The sequence below is a fragment of the Ovis aries genome, chromosome 11 (genome assembly GCF_016772045.2).
Source record: "Ovis aries strain OAR_USU_Benz2616 breed Rambouillet chromosome 11, ARS-UI_Ramb_v3.0, whole genome shotgun sequence".
In the NCBI taxonomy this organism is placed as follows: Eukaryota; Metazoa; Chordata; class Mammalia; order Artiodactyla; family Bovidae; genus Ovis; species Ovis aries.
Window position 1 is genome coordinate 39,622,115 of NC_056064.1, and position 19,834 is coordinate 39,641,948.

Genomic DNA, 19,834 nt, shown 5'->3' on the forward strand with positions numbered 1-19,834 from the left:
AGTGCCGTTTCGGTTTAACCTAGTGTGTGACTGTGAGTCTGTGTGAGGGGCCGAGTGTGTGAGGTACTTAGGTGAGGCGGAAGCTAGAAAAGGGGCTCCCTCAGGAGCGAGGGACAAAGGGGGCGTGAGGCACCTAAGCCGCGGGACCCCAGCGACAGGAAGCCGCCCCGAGCCGGGCTACCGGGTAGGGGAAGGGCCCGCGTAGTCCTCACAGGGCCCCAGAGCCAGAGTCGGCCACACAGCACCGAGCCGTCGGCTTCCTACTTCTTCGACCTCCCCGGCGTCTGGGCCTGAGGATTGGCTCGGCGTGGGGAGGAGGAGAAACAGATTCGAGCAGCTACTCGTTGTCTCGCAACTCCACTGCTGAGGAACTCTCATTTCTTCCCTGGCTCCTTCACCCCCACCTCATGTAGGAGGGTGCTGAGGAGACGGGAGGGAGGAGGAGCCTGGACTACCGTCCCTTCCCTCCCCACCCCCTTGTAGGGGCGCTTTGGTAGGCGTGGGGCTGGGGGGGAGGGTGGGGGTTAGTTTTTGGAGTGCTGGGGAACTTTTTCCCCTTTTTGAGGCCAGGGGAAAGGGAATGCCCAATCCAGAGAGACATGGGGGCAAGAAGGACGGGAGTGGGGGAGCTTCTGGAACTTTGCAGCCGTCATCGGGAGGTGGCAGCTCCAACAGCAGAGAGCGTCACCGCTTGGGGTCGAAGCACAAGCGGCATAAGTCCAAGCACTCCAAAGACATGGGATTGGTGACACCCGAAGCAGCACCTTTGGGCACAGTTATCAAACCTTTGGTGGAATATGATGACATTAGCTCTGATTCCGATACCTTTTCTGACGACCTGGCTTTCAAACTGGACCGGAGGGAAAATGATGAACGTCGCGGGACTGATCGCAGTGACCGCCTTCATAAACACCGTCACCACCAGCACCGACGTACTCGCGACTTATTAAAAACTAAGCAGACAGAGAAAGAAAAAAACCTGGAAGCCTCCAGCAAGTCGGGCTCGACGAAGGACCGGATATCAGGAAGTTCAAAGCGTTCAAATGAGGAGAATGATGACCACGGGAAGGCTCAGATCTCGAAAAGCAGCAACAAGGAATCCAGGTCATCCAAACTCCATAAGGAGAAGACCCGGAAAGAACGTGAGTTGAAATCGGGACACAAAGACCGAAGTAAAAGTCATCGGAAAAGGGAAACACCCAAAAGTTACAAAACCGTGGACAGCCCTAAACGGAGATCCAGGAGTCCCCACCGGAAGTGGTCCGACAGTCCCAAGCAAGATGATAGCCCCTCCGGAGCTTCTTACGGCCAAGATTATGACCTTAGTCCCCCGAGATCTCACACCTCTAGCAATTATGACTCCTACAAGAAGAGTCCGGGAAGTACCTCTAGAAGGCAGTCAATCAGCCCACCTTACAAGGAGCCTTCCGCCTACCAGTCCAGCACTCGGTCACCCAGTCCCTACAGTAGACGACAGAGGTCTGTGAGTCCCTATAGCCGGCGACGTTCTTCCAGCTATGAAAGGAGTGGCTCTTACAGTGGGAGATCACCCAGTCCCTACGGTCGAAGGCGGTCCAGCAGCCCTTTTCTGAGCAAGCGCTCTCTGAGCCGGAGCCCACTTCCCAGGTGAGCTATTTGTCTAACAGTCCGTTCTTTCCTACTGTGGCTTATGAGGAACTGGGGATTAGACCTGTTAACATTTTGTGGAAGCCCCCAGTGTTTGGCATTGTCTAGAACACTTTGTTGTTGGCTAGTCATAATGTAGGTGAGACTGGTCTCCCCTTAACCCAGAATTGAAGAGGAGAGTTCACATGTCTAAAGCTGCTAAATAAAGGTAGGTACTTCCAGTGCTGGGACCTTCAGCTGTAAGCTCCTATGTGAGAAAAATCATAGGCTTCTGCTTACTGAATGCGTGGAGTTGATACTGGCTCCCAGAGTTTATCCAGTTATTTCGGTTGCTTTGTCTTAACTTTTCAAAATTCACTTTGGAATTAGTGCTTTAGGCTTTATTGGACCTGATTGGAGATTTCATTTGTGTTATTTGAGGCTGTTTTCCTAGGTCATCTACCATTTGCATTGTCCATCCACTGTCTCCAAACCTGTAAGTTTATTTCTTTATAGACAGTTTTTTTGATAACTTACAAAAGACTCCTATCTTTGATGTTTCTAGTGGGAATTAAGCTGAGCTCTTCCCTTTTATGTTATAACCTGGCAGAAATTGGTTCCAAGGATACTTTGATTTTCTTTACAAGCATCACCACTGACTATCTTGTGACCACAGCAGTTTTCAGAATCTTTCTTTTAAAAAATGCTAATAGTATCTTCACTGTGATATTTTTGGTGATAAAGCCATGTTAGTTTAAAATTTAATAGTTGGAGTGAATTGTCTATGGAAAACTGTTCTTGTTCCTAAGTGATGAGGTGTATGTACCTCCCTATTTGTAGTCTTATCATTTTCCACAAAAGGAGAACTTGAGTTTAGGAGTCACATCTGAGTGGAATCCTAATCTTGTTTTGTAACCTTTGACATATAATTTAATTTTTCTGTGTGTGAAATGAGAGTAATAACTACCTAGTTCTAGAGTTGTGAGGTTTAATTAGTAAATATGAGTGCATAGTCAGGTACAGTGCCTGCTCAGTAAATTTTATCAGTGAGTGAGAAAAATGTTGAAAACTAGTAGAGAAATTAGAAAAAAAATCCATGCCATGTCTTTTATATGTAAATGTGAGTAATTTTTGCTGACTTAAAGTTATGATTATTCATAAACTAGTTTGAATTCATCAAGTTAAAAGAGTTCCTAGCTGTCAGAGTATGAAGTTCCTTAGGCTTTCCCCCTGCATTTTATTATTGTAGTCAGGACTCAAATATGTACCACCCAGATTCTACAATTAATACTTGATATACATTTTATCATTTCTATCCATCTCTTCATCAAGCCATCTTCATTTGTTTTGATTCATCTCAAAGTAAGTTGCGTACATCAGTATACTTCACTATAAACACTTTAGCATGTACACCGTTAGCTAGAGTTCACTTTTTTTTTCTGGAGGAATGAGAAGTCAATTTATATACAGTGAGGTAGATGTCTTAAGTGTACTATTTGTAAAATTGCTTAGCTTTTTTTAAGGATGCCTAAGAAATAGTCTCAGAATATTTTAGAATCACATTGAGGCTGAAACAAGTTTCAGTAAAAACAAGCTGCTTTTGCAATAATTCCTTTTGGGTTCAAATCTCAAGTTCTCTCTTCCTATACTCAGTTGAGAAAAGTTTTCAATTAGCAATAATCATGCCTCGGATAAACCTCATTGGCTACGATACTGCCACTGCACAAAGCTTATACTCACTTAGTTGAAATTAGTGCAGTAATGGTAAAAATCAATCAAGAAAGAATTGAAAACACAACATGATCCTATAGGACACAAATATAAACACTAAATAATAATCCTGGAGTCCCACGCACACTTTTAGTTGGCTGGTAAAGAGCATTACATGTTTGTAGGTGTGCGATATGTGCATATGTACATATTTTTCCTCATTCAGTTTCTTAGGGTAGGGAACATATAGATTTATAGTCTTCTGGGTTATTATTATTTATTTATTTATTTTGCCTTGAGAGAGATAGTCAGAATTAAACAAGTGATATCATTTTTAAAGACTGAAAATGCTTTGAGAGAACCTTTGAAGATCTTTGCATCCACCAAATTAGTAGTGATTAATAGTAGCAATTTCATTTCAAATGGGTGGAACCTAACTTAATTCAGGGAAAAAATACATTTGTTATTGAAGACAGTTTTGTTCACTCTTTGAAGACAATTTACCTATTTGTTGTCCCCTTTTTACCCCCTTTTTCCCTTAAAGAGTGGATCTGGACCTCAGCTTTAACATTTATGTAACTTAGAGCCATCCAAATGTCCTATTACAGTAAGATTCTGTTCAGAAGTTAGAGGATTTGTAGCAGAGTTCTTTAGGAAGATTTAGTCATGCTGAAAGATTAAAGAAACAGTGGGTTGTAGGGCATGTTTCTGACATTACTTAGTGTTTTCCTAAGATAATGTTAGTTTCAACCCAGTCTGTAATTTAGAGAAAGCCTCTTGTTTTAGCCACTTTATTTACAGATGTATTAGTTTTCTTAAGAGTAACTGGGTATTTAGTGAATCCATTTAACTAGTTTCATTGTCTTGTATCCTCATGTTCATATAAATGTTGTTGTTTGATTCTAGTGATTATTTTATATATTAATTAACTTTTGGAAGAAATTTTCAAAAGGCATTATGGGTATAAGAAAATCATGACTAACATCATGTGAGTTGTTTCCCCTACCATGTATATGCTGTTTGGTTTGAAACATTTTGAATCACATCAGTCTTAACCAATGATCAACCATAAAAGGGAGATATTGAAGATCTGAAATGGGAACAATTTGTTTTAGACTATTGGGCAAATTATGTTTTGTCCAGTCATACTTGATACATTGTGTGCCTGCTAAGTTCCTTCAGTTGTGTCCGACTCTTTGTGACCCCATGGATTTTAGCCTCCCAGGCTCCTCTGTCCATGGGGATTCTCCTGGCAAGAATACTGGAGTGGGTTGCCACGCCCTCCTCCAGGGGATCTTCTTGACACAAGGGTTGAACCTGCGTCTCTTATGTCTCCTGCATTGGCAGGCAAGTTCTTTACCACTAGCACTACCTGAGAAGGCCGGTAGTACATTTGACTTCATTAAAAAGCAAAAAGAATTAAGAGGGGCTTGGATTTTAATTTAGAATAATCTGCCTTTTAGAGTCCCAGATTTTACTTTCCAATCCTTTCTTAATAATGGAGAAAACAAGTTGAGCATGCAATAATACCTTGCTTTATGAATTTCTAAAATGTTTATTGGAAATCATTTTATATTTAAAAGTACTAGAAGTCATCATAGTTTTAAGAACGTCTAATAAATTATTTTGTCAAGACTGTTTCTCCAGTTTATGTAGTTTGTAAATCCTAAGGCTTGTATCTTGGGAGTTTGTTTAGTATAGGCACAACTTAACTATAAACTGAGGATTCAGGAACAAAATCTTTTCCTGGGATTTCTCAATTAGATAGCTCTCTAGTTTAAAATTTTAGGTTTTAGTGAAGTGTGCTAGTTACTACGTTTAGCATTAAGTGTGACTTTTAAAGATCATGTATTCACTTTATCAGATATTTAAACCAAAATTCTAAAAGTAATCATGAATATGGATATGGGAAAAAATATCCATCCATCTTCTTTCACTTGAATAAGTAGTGGATAATTTTTAGATTATATGACTGAAATATGTTACCATGAAGGATTATTTCCTTCCAATCCATTTTTTAGAGTAAAGAACATTTCTAAATTTATAGAAAAATTCTGAAGCTAGTACAGAGAATTCTTTCATATCCTCAAACTCAGTTTCCCCTAATATTAATATCTTATATTTGTTATAATTAATAAACCAATATTGATACATTATTATTATTATTATTTGATGGTACCATCCAGTCCCATCACTTCATGGCAAATAGAAGGGGAAAAAAATGGAAGCAGTGACAGATTTTATTTTCTTGGGCTCCAAAATCACTTCGGAAACGGTGACTGCAGCCGTGAAATTAAAAGACACTTGCTCCTTGGAAGGAAAGCTATGACAAACTTAGACAACATATTAAAAAGCAAAGACATCACTTTGCCGACAAAGGTCTGTATAGTCGAAGGTATGGTTTTCCCATTAGTCATGTATGGATGTGAGAGCTGGACCATAAAGAAGGCTGAGTGCCAAAGAATTGATGCTTTCGAATTGTGGTGCTGGAGAAGACTCTTGAGAGTGGGTGCCATGGACTGCAAGGCGATTAAACCAGTCAATCCTAAAAGAAATCAACCCTGAATATTCATAGGAAGGACTGATGCTAAAGCTGAAACTCTAATACTTCGGCCACCTAATGCGAAGAGCCAGCTCATTGGAAAAGGCTCTGATGCTGGGGAATATTGAGGGCAGGAGGAGAAGAGGGTGGCAGAGGATGAGATGATTAGATAGCATCACCGACTCAATGAGCATGAATTTGAGCACACTCTGGGAGATAGTGAAGGACAAGGAAGCCTGGTGTGCTGCAGTCCATGGGGTCACAAAGAGTCAGACAGGACTGAGTGACTGAACAACAACAACAATCTATTTTTAAGATTGCTAAGTACTCAAACTGGGTTTTTTTAGTTACAATTCTTCATAGTTTAACTAATCTTTTTTCTTCCATATTGCTATAGTCTATCGATTTAATTTTTTTTTCTTTTTCCAGTAGAAAATCAATGAAGTCTAGAAGTAGAAGTCCTGCATATTCAAGACACTCATCTTCTCATAGTAAAAAGAAGAGATCCGGGTCACGCAGTCGACATTCCAGTATCTCACCTGTCAGGCTTCCATTGAACTCCAGCTTGGGAGCTGAACTCAGTAGGAAAAAGAAGGAAAGAGCAGCAGCTGCTGCAGCAGCAAAAATGGATGGGAAGGAATCCAAGGGTTCACCTATATTTTTGCCTAGAAAAGAGAACAGTTCAGTGGAGGCTAAGGATTCAGGCTTGGAGCCTAAAAAGTTACCCAGAGGTGTAAAATTGGAAAAATCTGCCCCAGATACTGAACTGGTGAATGTAACACATCTTAACCCAGAGGTCAAAAATTCTTTAGATACAGGGAAAGTGAAGTTGGATGAGAACTTTGAGAAGCAGCCTGTTCTTAAAGATACGAAAGTACAGGGAACAAGAGACTCTAAACCTGTAGCACTGAAAGAGGAGATTGTTACTCCAAAAGAGACAGAGACATCTGAAAAGGAGACCCTTCCACCTCTTCCCACAGTTACTTCTCCACCTCCTTTACCAACTACTACCCCTCCACCACAGACACCCCCCTTGCCACCTTTGCCTCCACTGCCAGCTATTCCACAGCAGCCACCTCTGCCTCCTCCCCAGCCAACATTTAGTCAGGTTCTTTCTTCAAGTACTTCAGCTTTGCCCCCCTCTGTTCATCCAAGGACATCTACTCTGTCCTCTCAGGCAAATTCTCAGCCCCCTGTACAGGTTTCTGTGAAGACTCAAGTATCTGTAACAGCTGCTATTCCACACCTAAAAACTTCAACGTTGCCTCCTCTGCCCCTCCCACCCTTATTACTGGGAGATGATGACATGGATAGGTAAGTCCTGTAGTTAATTGGGAAATTTTAACCCTCTTGATCTAAGTGTAATGTAGTTTTTGTTCTCAAGGCATTGTCAAAATTCTTCTGATGTATGTCTGTTTATAATGCTTTCATGAATAGGAAATACCTGTGATGTTTGGTTTTCAGTGGAAAAAGTCCTTATGTATGACATGATTAGGAAAAGAGAATTACAGTTTGAGGTCTAGTAATCCTTTTTCTCACAAGAGTATTTATCAATAATTTTGATTTAAAGTTTTAAAAATCATGTTTTTCTCCTTAAATTTTTATGTTGAAAATTTCAGTATTACATAGCTGCAGAAAAATTAACACCTGTATGCCCTTCAGCTAGATTGACCAGTTGTTAATTTTTTGCCATATTTTTTTAAACTATAGACATTATGACATTTTTGAATAGTTTAGCATGTCTCTCCTAACAAGAACACTTTCCTGTATAATCACAATACCTTTATCACCCTAAAAAACATTCATTTGTTGAATAATATCAGTAGCATATCAATAATAATAATATTAATATCCTAAGTGGTCCCAAAAATGTCTTTTATATCGACTTTTTTCCATCTTGATGCTTTAAAAAAATTATACTTAAGAAGCAAAAGAACAATATGTAGAGTCTTTGCTAATTAGAATATAAATTCACAGTGTGGTGATAAGAAGAGCTTTCATTTTAATGAATCCTCTGACTATTGAGACCTGAAATGATTTGAAGCATGAATCTGATTTCATGGAAGGCATTAGGGAAATATATTTGTTTAATTTCTTGGCAGACCTAGCTAGGCAAGTACAACCAAACAAACTTGATTTAGCAGTGACATATACCATGGCAGTCTTCAGGTTATTATTTTTCTATGGAGATTCTGCCCTCTTGTTATAGAGAATATGAGTTTCACTTAATACAACAAGTTTTCATCGTAAGCACAGAAATAAATATTATCAGTCAGTGCATCCCAGACCAATTCCCAAGCTTCCATTACTTTCCAGGTGATAGCAGTAGTTTAAATAGTGATACATTTCAGCCCTTTAGGTCTATATTTTTTCAGACTATTCTCTGTGCTTTTTTAGAAGGTGCAAGTGCAATAAATGATGGGAAAAGAGACTATTTAAGTGAATGGCTCCATTACTATATATAGTGGTAAATATGATTTTAAAGAAAAATTCCACATGCTCTTTCTAATATTAATAGGTATTAATGAATTCTGCCACATCCTGAGAACTACAAAGGAGAAGAAAAGAACCTGAAATTTATGTAGAAAAATTTGTTTGAGGTACACAATATACTTATCATAGATACAAAATATATATTTTTGTAGTTTTGTTGAAAAAGAAGTCATCCCGAGGGAACCTAGGCCACTATCTTTCCACAGGAACCTTGTTTAAATATTAGTTTACATAGTGGCTAGAATCATATCAGTGTGGCTAGGAATCTTCCTTTTGAAATGTTTACTTGGCTAACCAAGTAGACACTGAACCTATCTACCATGAGTCACGGTAGAGTGCAGATTTGCAGAGGTGGAACAATTTTGATAGAAGGCACATAGAGATTTCTGTCTTTCAGATTGTAAATGAAGGGTAAAGTAAGATCATTCAGTGATTATTTGAGTATGTGTAGCTGTCTTTAAGAACACTCGTGAGAGAGAAGTGAGAAAAATTATTTTTGTTACATATTCTGATTCCAAAAGTATAACTGTTTCATTTAATAGTCCTTATTAAAGGTAGAAAAATGGAAGTGAAGATTTCTTCCAATGTCAATTTTATTTTTTCACTATGTACTAACTTAAAATTCAAGATGGCTTTTCTGTTTTTGTCTTCATTTACTTATTTGGTGCACCCTTTCCATGTACAGCTGCACCTTTCACATGAAAAACATTTGTTTATTAATTTAAAAAAAGGTTTTTTTGGCCGTGTGGCATTTGGGACCCTAGTTACTCAACCAGGGATCAAACTTGTGCCCGCTGCATAGGAAGCGCTGAATCTTAACCATTGAACTGCCAGGGAAGTCCTGAAAAAATAATTTTATGTAAGAAGACTTTTTAGGAAGAAATCTGAAAGTTGTGAATGGAACTTCTGTTCCTCTGTACTTTATCTCATAGGAGACTGCAGGAGCTTAAATGTTGAGAATGTGACTTATACATCTTTTTATTGCCTGCTGCTGCTAAGTCACTTCAGTCGTGTCTGACTCTGTGCGACCCTAGAGACGGCAGCCCACCAGGCTCCCCCGTCCCTGGGATTCTCCAGGCAAGAACACTGGAGTGGGTTGCCATTTCCTTCTCCATTGCGTGAAAGTGAACAGTGAAAGAGAAGTCACTCAGTCGTGTCCGACTCTTAGTGACCCCATGGACTGCAGCCTACCAGGCTCCTCTGTCCATGGGATTTTTCCAGGCAGGAGTACTAGAGTGGGGTGCCATTGCCTTCTCCTTTTATTGCCTATAGTACTTTAAACATAAAACATAGAATGTAGTCATTAAATATTGATTATATGAATAAGTAAAACTGCTGAAGGAACCAGGGTCAGGGCTTGTGTGAAATGAAATTGGGCATGTAGTTAAGAAATTATTTGTCACATGGATGATATAAAGCTTGCATTAGAGGATTTGTCCTTTTGGGAAAAGAATTAATCTCTCTTTCAAATGTGTGTGTGTGCCTGTGTATGTGTGTGTGTGTATAGTATGTATATTGAGCAGAAGTATAATAGAAGAGTGAATTTTAATTAATGATATTTGCAAAAACCTTTCTGATTCACAGTCTACAATTCTTGATTTCTAGAAGCAAAGGCTTCCAAACATCCATTTTGATATAATGCATTCTTCACAGACATAGCTGTTCATGGGGATATGCTTCTTTTAAGGAGATCATCCATATGCATGCGGCTAAATTGCTTCAGCTGTGTCCGACACTGTGCGACCCTATTGACTGTAACTCCCCCCTCCTCCAGGCTCTCTCCTTGGGATTCTCCAGGCAAGAATACTGGAGTGGGTTGCCATGCTCTCCTCCAGGGGATCTTCCTGACCCAGTGATCAAACCTGCATCTCTTATGTCTCCTGCATTGGCAGGCAGGTTCTTTACCACTGAGCCACCTGGGAAGTCCAATCATCTCTATACTCTTCTTTAAATTTTCAGTTAACCATAGAGAGTTTTTAAAATGTTGTTTTCTTCTCTATTTTTTGGATAGCCTGGTTCATCTGAAGTTTTATCAGACTTGAATAAAGAATAAATAAAAGAATAAAGAGTAATACCCACTCCAGTATTCTTGCCTGGAGAATCCCATGGACAGAGCCTGGAGGAGGGGGAGTTACAGTCCATAGGGTCGCACAGAGTTGGACACAACTGAAGCAATTTAGCCGCATGCATATGGATGATCTCCTTAAAAGAAGCATATCCCCATGAACAGCTATGTCTAAGTCTACAGGATTCTTAAAGGCTGTATTTTTAAAATACTGAACTCTTGTATAAAAGACCTATTAAACGTTCAGGTTTGAATTTAGGATTTTGCTAATAGAATGCTTGTTTTCTATTTCTATTCTATTAGACTGCTAATAGAATGTTTTTAATGTGTTCATTCAAATTTTAATAAAAGTTTATAAAAATAAATCACTTTTTAAACAACCTTCTTTAAGAGGAATGAGATAAATGGCCATATTTAAAGTGCATGTTTAATCACCCAGTCTCCTCTATCCATGGGATTTCCCAAGCAAGAATACTAGTGTTGCCATTTCTTCCTCCAGGGGATCTTCCCAACCCAGGGATCGAACCCATGACTCCTATGTCTGCTGCATTGCTGGCAGATTCTTTATTCACTGAGCCATCAGGGATGGGGATATTTAAAGTAGTTTATTTTAAATTTTGAAGATTATAAAAATTAATTTTGGGGAATTCCCTGACTTTTCAATGGTTAGGACTCCAAGCTTCCACTGCTGTGGGCCCAAGTTCCATCCCTGGTCAGGGAATTGAGAACCTACAAGCTGTGTGACATGGCCCAAAATAAAGTTAATTTTCTTTTTGTGTAGTTCATATGTAAATTCTTTTTTTTTTTTAATTAACAGTAAAGACTTTTCAGAGGTGTTTACATTGTACCTACAGAATAAATTCAGCATCATAAATTTCAAGAGGCTATCCATATTCTAAAATTTGAGCACTCTGGGATTTGACTTTTTTTTAAAAATTATACCCAGGCGTTAATGCAACCTTGTCTCCATGAGTGAACCCATCTGCTGGTATAAATGGAGAAGCAGGAAATACTGATATTGATAGGGTGAATCTGTTCTTTCTGGTACTGAATCTTCAAGTAATGACTTGCTGCTGCTGCTGCTAAGTCGCTTCAGTTGTGTCCAACTCTGTGTGACCTCAGAGACAGCAGCCCACCAGGCTCCACCGTCCCTGGGATTCTCTAGGCCAGAACACTGGAGTGGGTTGCCATTTCCTTCTCCAATGCATGAAAGTGAAAAGTGAAAGGGAAGTCGCTCAGTCGTGTCTGACTCTTAGCAGTCCCATGGACTGCAGCCTATTAGGCTCCTCTGTCCATGGGATTTTCCAAGCAAGAGTTCTGGAGTGGGGTGCCATTGCCTTCTCCAACAATATTTCTTCCACTATGTTAGACCCTTTCTGCATGTACCATATGTTCTCAGAACTATGTAGAGCTTTATTTTAGTGAGTACCCTACACTAAAGGCTAAAGACCATAATATTGCTAAGCATTGGAATTTTATCATTTTTATTTTATGCATCATTATTGCAAGGTTTTTGGTACATGTGGAATTTGTTGAAACAAAATTTAACCTCTGTTTAACTTGTGTGCTCTAAACTGGTAGTACATATCCCATCAAACACTCATTCTTTCTTGAAATAACAGACTGAAATACAATTTTTCAGAAGCAATGTACATTTTCACAATAGCAAATAATATTTGAACTCATAAAGTAAATTTTGGAGAAAATAAGATGTAAATGTAAAATATAGAATGAACTTACATGAAATGATGGTGAAAGAATTCAGTTAATTTAATTCTAGTGACACAGAACCAAGCTAGACTTTATTTTTGAATCATTAATTGAAGTTTATAAAAAGTATTTTGACACAGTAATTGAAAAACTAGGAATTTTCTTTTCTAAATGTCTTAAAAGTTGGGGAAATTTTAAAAATCTATATGACATCCTGACCCAAGAGTTTTCTGGTAACTCTTTTAAGACTTTGTTTCACGGTAGAAAAATCTTACTGCAAGTTGGTGTTTGTTCATCACTATCAGTAATTTAACAGAAAATTTCAGATGATGGTTTTGCTCTACCTTGACTACCCCAGTTCTGGTTAATATGGTACAAACAAGATTCTGTTATCTTATATGATTTTTGAGATTAAAATGATGAAAAATAATAGGAAGTAGTAGCTTTTGAGATTGTATTTCACACACTGAAGGTAGCAGTATGCTTTAAAAAGATACGTTGCAAGGGATGTCTATATTATCCCTTAGATGTGTTTATGGTTCTATGGAAGTATTTATGAAAATTTTCTCTTAATAACCACTTGCTGAAAAAATAGAAGATGTTCCTACTGTGGTTAGGATTCTCAGATCCTTTTTAATCTTCTGGTACTGTGATGGAATACAAAAGACTATCATGGTTTTATTTCTAGACATGAATTAGTATGCTGCCTATTTTTTCTGAGGACATGCATGGCACAAAATCCTTCTTTTACTCATAAGTAGAGGTGGTTAAAAAATTGGATCTGAAAATTGAATTTTATAATCTATTCCAGAAAAGCCATCCCTTTTGTTCCCCCACTGACTATTGTAATTTGTTGGAGAGGCTTTCTGCTGCCAGTACTTTGTTGTTGTTTAGTCATTGTCGTGTCTGATTCTTGTGAACCCAAGAACTGTAGCCCATTAGGCTCCTTTTTCCAGGAAATTTCCCAGGCAAGAATACTGTCATGGGTTGCCATTTCCTTCTCCAGGGGATCTTCCCAACCCAGGGATTGAACCCGTGTCTTCAGCATTGGCAGGAAGGTTCTTTAACCATTACCATTTGAGCCACCAGTGCTTTAATGATTCTGAAATAGTCTCTTGGACTCGTTCTCCTTAGATTCTTAGTTTGAGGGTTATTTATCCATTTTGGGTGGTTGATTATGATTGCCTTTTCTTCCCAACCAGTAGAATAAATCAGTGAATTTTTCATTTATTTTGATTTCCAGCTTAGCTGTATTTCTTACAAAACACTCTAAAATACTCTTTGCTTTTTCCAAGTTTCTCTCCACAACTTTAGTAACATAGTATTACACTGTTGGGCTTTCCATCATTATTGAAATCTTTAGAGCAGGTTTGGTGACTACGCAGGTTGCCATGGTGCTTTGCAAATTTAAGATTATAACTTCCTGTATTTTATTTCATCTCAATAAAAATCCAGATAGCTTCTTCGGGAGGACATTAAAAGTTTATTAAAGTTTCCACAGATAATATCCCAGTTCTGTTTTTTTTTTTAATATACTATAGATTTCTTTTTGCAAAATCCAAGTCTCTTTAACTGTGACTAAACTCCATTTCTTTATGTTATATTATAGGGGCTTTCCCTTTAAAAGTAAAATCTTTGTAATCTTTTACTAACCAGACATTACAATCTTTGAGTTTTATTTGCACATTCTTTAAGTAATTGTGATCTTTTTCTTTTTTTCCTCTCTGTTGTTTAGTCCGAAAGAAACTCTACCTTCAAAACCTGTGAAGAAAGAGAAAGAACAAAGACCACGTCACCTACTCACAGACCTCCCTCTCCCTCCAGAGCTCCCTGGTGGGGATCCATCTCCCCCAGACTCTCCAGAACCAAAGGCAATCACACCACCTCAGCAACCATACAAAAAGAGACCAAAGTGAGTTTTGGGCTGGATCCATCCCTACCTTTGGACCATAACCTACACCATTAGGATCATAGAGGATTGGGCCTAATGTAGCTCTTTTTATTTTCACAGATAAAATTCTTTGATCTACATCCCCAGATACTTTGTCATGTTTTTTAGAAAAGTAATAATTTCCCAAGTTCAAGTTTGCCATGAACATTGATCCCACAGTATCTTTTGAGTTCATACTACTTAGAGTATTAAAGAAGAAAAAAATCGTTTTATTCAGAGGATGTCAACCATGTACATATTAATGAGGAATTAATAGATGCGGGGTTTTTTCCCCCTGAACTACATGAGTTGCCATGTCATAATGTAGTAGAATCTGAGTTTGATCTTCTGATTGTTAGCTGCCTTCTCTTAGTAAAAAAAACGGTTGCCATTTATTGAACATATATTATTGCCAAAGTTTTAAATTTTACTTTTATAGTAACCCTATGTACGGATGTACGGATTATTTTCCCATTCTATAGTTGAGGAAGCCAGTAAGAAGTTAGAAAGTAAGCAGCAATCCTATTACTTGATCTTATGTCTTCCTGAGGCAAAAAAAAAAGGAAAAATCTTAGCCACTGTGACAGACTGTTTACTATTTATTTTATATTATTTGATTCCTGCCTTTTTAATAAAGAAACTGATAAAAGACCCAGGAATCAGAGAAACCATCATAAAAGAATTCTGTTTTGTTCTTTTTGAATACACTTAGGGAATTCCTTGGCATGGTTGGTTAGTACTCCAGGCATCCACTGAAGGTCATGGGTTTGATCCCTGGTTGGGAAACAAGATTCCACAAGCTGTGTGATGCAGGAAAAAAAGAAAAAAAACACTTAAATTTTTAGAGCAACTTTTTTGGTTGTTTTATTTTTTGTTTTGCCTTTTTTAGAATTTGTTGTCCGCGTTACGGAGAAAGAAGACAAACAGAAAGTGACTGGGGGAAACGCTGTGTGGACAAGTTTGACATTATTGGGATTATTGGAGAGGGAACTTATGGCCAGGTATATAAAGCCAAGGACAAAGACACAGGTAAATAATGCCAAAAAATTCTAGATGTCAGAAGGTTAAAAATTTAGTGGTACTGCTGCTTTAAGTGGATTTAGCAAAAGTAAACTTTGAGTTCTAATTTGGTCTCCAAAAGTTACAAATAGACCAGAATTTTCCAAAAGCATAATATGATTATTACCCTCTAAAAACCTTCCTTCTGGTTGTCCATTGAAAATGTTTTGGGAGATTTAAGAAAAGGTAAAAATAAAATTTGTAAGTTGTTCTTTGTTTGGTAAGGAGTTAGTCTTTGAAAATAAAATGAAGTAGTTGAATTTTTGGTATATTTTAATAATCCAAAATTTTTAGGCCTAATTGAATATTGAATTAAAATTTTAAAGTCATTTAAAAATCAAAGATAAGAAAGGGAACCTGGGGATTTAAAAAAAAAAAAACAATATAAAATATCTTGCATGTAGCATTAAAGTAGGCATTGTGTTTATCAGAGCAAGAGCATATATTGGTTGATTGATGATGGTGGCCAGAAAATGCTAATTATGATAAAACTGTTTGAATTTGCTGTAACAGGAGAGCTAGTGGCCCTGAAGAAGGTGAGACTGGACAATGAAAAAGAGGGCTTCCCAATCACAGCCATTCGTGAGATCAAAATCCTTCGTCAGCTGATCCACCGAAGTGTTGTTAACATGAAGGAAATTGTCACAGATAAGCAGGATGCACTGGATTTCAAGAAGGACAAAGGTACTAGCAAAGAATCATGTTTCTGTATGGTAGATTGATACGTTTTATTTCCCTTTCTTAGCTTGTTTGCACGTTTGTGTTTTTTAACAGGTTGTACTAAACAAATCCAGCTTCTTTAATTCATATCAAAATTAAGATGTTATTACATTGCTCTTATGCTGAACAGTGCATATTTTATAAAATGTCCGTCCATCCTCATCAGTGTACTCTTACACTTTGAAATGATTGTTCATCATTGCAATTAGAGTCCTGTAACACCTAATAAGGCGAGCACATAAAAAAATGTAAGATTTTCCTCCAGCAACATTTTGAAGTGTTCTTTTTGTTTTGTTTTGTTTTTCACAAATTATAATAATAGTAATGAAAGTTAAAACCCAGATTAGACAGTTATTCTCAATTTTTCATCCTTCCTTCATTTATGCTGTGCTTAGTCACTCAATCATGTCCAACTCTTTGCCACCTCATGGACTATAGCCCGCCAGGTTACTGTATTCATGGGGATTCTCCAGGCAAGAATGCTGGAGTGGGTTGCCATGCCCTCCTCCAGGGGATCTTCCCAATCTAGGGTTTAAATCCAGGTCTCCCACATTGCAGGCAGATTCTTTACCATCTGAAGCCACCAGGGAAGCCCAGGAATACTGGAGTGGGTAGCCTAGCCCTTCTCCAGGGGATCTTCCTGACCCAGAACCAGGATCTTTTGCATTGCAGTTGGATTCTTTACTGGCTGAGCTACTGGGAAGCCCTCCTTCATTTATATGCATCTTTTTTTTTTTTTTAAACGTAGCTTTGTGCTAACAGTTTAAAAGGCAGGTATTTCTAAAACAATTTTCTTCAGGTCACATTGTGGTTTTCCTGGATTTGTAACTTGTCTTTGGGCAGTAAAATTGTTGTAGTCTATCTATGACATCCAGCCAACTTCTGTTAAAATAAATCTGAAGGTTTAGAAATGGGCAGCTGTAAAGAGATGGCATATGTGAATATACCCTGGGATATTAAGAGAAAATATGATTGAAATACATAAAATTAGAAGGGTATTGGTTAAAGTTAAGTTGTACTTCTTTACAGAGCCTCAGAGGTACTAGCATTAAGGGAGTAGTATCTCTTGAGTTTGGTAGAAGTAGTTTTAAAGAAAAGGAAATTCTGCTTAGATAAATTTATGAAAGTTAGATTGGAATAGAATTAAGTATACTAGGTATATTTCTGGGTGTGTTTTTTAACCTTTTCTGATTATAAAAATAATATAGAGTAAAGATGCATAAGAAAATGTTAATTGGTTGCTTTTGGACAGGTGCTTGCTTTTATCCATATCATTCTGTACTGTATAAGTAATTTACTATATACTGTTCAAATTCTTTTTCTTAAAAAAACAAATCATAAAATAATTGAGGACTTCCTTGGGACTCCATGCTTTCACTGAAGTGGGCGCAGGTTCAATCCATGGTTAGGGAAACTAACATGCTTTGTGGAATGGCCAAAAAATAAATTTCTTTTTAATTACAAAAAAATAAGTGAATGAATGGATGTGATGCATACCTATTGTGGAAGAAATGAAAATATAGATGAATAAGAAAAGGGAAATGGCAATCACTTCTCTCCCACTCCCTTCCAGTATACTACCATCCATAGAAGATCACTATATAGTACTAATATTTTGGCATATTTCTTTCTGGTACTTCATGGATATTGTATTTATTTTAACATAACTGAGATCAAGGTGTATTTAGTGTTTTATAACTTGTCATAAGTAATTTCCTGTATCATTAACATGTTTCAATGACTATACGTGAAGATAAATGAATCCAAATTTTAATTTCACCAGTCCTTGTTGAGCAGTTAGTTGTCAGTTAAAAAAAATATTATAATAGCACTGCATTGAGCATCTTTGCATAAATCTTTGCATTTTGATTTATTTCTTAATATAGTTTCCTAGAAATAGAATTATTTGGTGAAAGGAATTTTCATATTGAATTGTAGATTGCATAATAATTTATGTCCCACCAGTGAGTCCTATCTCACTTAATCCTCCATAATGTTGAATTTATCTTTTTAAAAAACTGTCATCTGAGGTGAAGTATGAGTGATACCATTATTTTGGATTGCAGTTCAGTTTTTTCCCTTGTCTATGAATTTTGCTTATTTTTCTCTTTCTTGAGTTGTCCCTTTGTATCCTTTATCCACTCCTCTTTTGCAATTTTAGTTTTCTTTTTTTGTAGGAGGGCTTAACTAAAGCTAAGGTATACCTTTAATCCAGTGGTTGTTAACTTTTTGACAGTTGTGGACCTTTTAAAATAGCTCATGGATTCATTCTTCAAAAAAATTTAAAATGTTATATGCTATTTCAGAGTCCTTGAAGCCTACCCTCTAGACTAAGAATCCATGCCTTTATGTTACTGAGAGAAGAATTTTAGACTGGATAGAAGGTCTAGTGTTTCTTATGTTACAGAATTTGCCTCTATCATGCACCATGCTGAAAGTGTAAAGATAATGTGGATTTCAAATCTTTTACAATTCTCTTAGCCTTTTACCTACTTTTAAATGTAGGATGTTGAATTGGATGATTCATTTTTCTTTCAATTCTTAAATACTATAAATTTCATTAATAGTCTGTACCCCTGGCATATTATGTGAGTGCTGTTAGCACTTCTGTAAAGACTTCTACAAAAGTAGTCTCAGACAGTGTGTAACAAATGGGCATGGTTGTGTGTTACAAATAAAACTTTTATTTACAGCAGTAGACAGAAGGGATTTTCCCCAAGCAGTCTGTAATTTGCCAACTGATTTAGATCATAAAAGACTAGTTATACAACCTAACTGGGGGAGTTGTCCCCTTCAAGACGTAAGTAGTCCAAAGAGCACCAGACTGTAGGTCAGAAGATTAATTCAAATAGTAGTTTTATTTATTATTAAAATGGGCAAGTTACTCAATTGCTGGAGTTTTAGTTTTTTCGTATATAGAATTAAACATCTTTTTCTAGAGAGCTTATGGGCAACTCAAAAATTATATAAAAATTAAGGCATCGTTATTTCAGCATCCTTTTTCTCTTTTCTAAATTTTTTCTTTCATCCTGTGTAGGAGCCTTTTACCTTGTATTTGAATATATGGACCATGACTTAATGGGACTTCTGGAATCTGGTTTGGTGCACTTTTCTGAGGACCATATCAAGTCATTCATGAAACAGCTAATGGAAGGATTGGATTACTGTCACAAAAAGAATTTCCTGCATCGGGATATTAAGTGTTCTAACATTTTGCTGAACAACAGGTAACATAGTAACCATATGAGGTTAAGCATTTTCTCCCTCTCTTCTGACACCCTTCTGCTGCTGTTGCTGTTGCTAAGTCGCTTCAGTCGTGTCCGACTCTGTGCGACCCCATAGACGGCAGCCCACCAGGCTCCCCCATCCCTGGGATTCTCTAGGCAAGAGTACTGGAGTGCATTGCCATTTCCTTCTCCAATGCATTGAAAGTGAAAAGTCAAAGTGAAGTCACTCAGTCGTGTCCGACTCTTAGCAACCCCATGGACTACAGCCTACCAGGTTTCTCCGTCCATGACACACGTAGTTTCAGCTAATTAATTAAAGAGTTATAGATAGACCCAATAATGCAGTGTTTGTGTTTATGTACATCTGATGTCTGTACCTTAGGAACAATTTGTGATGGGATACTTTTATCAGCAGAGTCTCAGACTCAGTCTTGGTAAGGAGCTAAAGGAGATAGGATTATAAAGGTATTTTTTATTTTATTTGTAAAGGTTTTTTTAAATGCAAACATTTTAGAGAATCACTCACATCCTACAGGAATATTCAGAGAGCTTTTGCCATAGTCATTAATACTTTTGTGGTCCTAGGCAGATTCCCACACACATTGAGTTAAAGAAATTCTCCTTTGTTTCATTGAGAGAAACCTGCTCTTATAGCTGCTTTTGAGACTTTCTTAGTTATCAAATTTCAGAGTAAACACAGATGTAGTTGGGGACTGACCTTTCTGCCAGCACTTCAGTTCAGTTCAGTTCAGTCGCTCAGTCATGTCTGACTC

General features: G+C 37.6%; 1 protein-coding gene and 1 non-coding gene across 27 annotated transcripts in view; one reads left to right on the forward strand and one right to left on the reverse strand.

Annotated features, from left to right (window-relative positions):
• The window catches only part of CDK12 (cyclin dependent kinase 12), a 64,929-nt gene continuing 45,095 nt past the window's right edge, over positions 1-19,834 (forward strand). For 15 of the 26 annotated variants that reach the window (XR_009595579.1, XR_009595580.1, XR_001043572.5 and 12 more), the window contains exons 1-6: positions 1-1,626; positions 6,287-7,171; positions 13,861-14,037; positions 14,945-15,084; positions 15,628-15,798; positions 18,872-19,061. Coding sequence is in view for 9 of the 26 variants with exons in the window: in XM_060395575.1 (XP_060251558.1) it covers positions 581-1,626; positions 6,287-7,171; positions 13,861-14,037; positions 14,945-15,084; positions 15,628-15,798; positions 18,872-19,061 (2,609 nt within the window). In the remaining 17 variants the exon portion in view is untranslated. The remainder of the gene's footprint in view (positions 1,627-6,286; positions 7,172-13,860; positions 14,038-14,944; positions 15,085-15,627; positions 15,799-18,871; positions 19,062-19,834) is intronic. The other 11 variants (XR_009595581.1, XR_009595582.1, XR_009595587.1 and 8 more) reach the window with 1 other exon arrangement.
• LOC114117133 (U4 spliceosomal RNA) lies at positions 3,194-3,336 on the reverse strand. Its single transcript, XR_003590918.1, has one exon. It is a non-coding gene; the product is annotated as a U4 spliceosomal RNA (small nuclear RNA).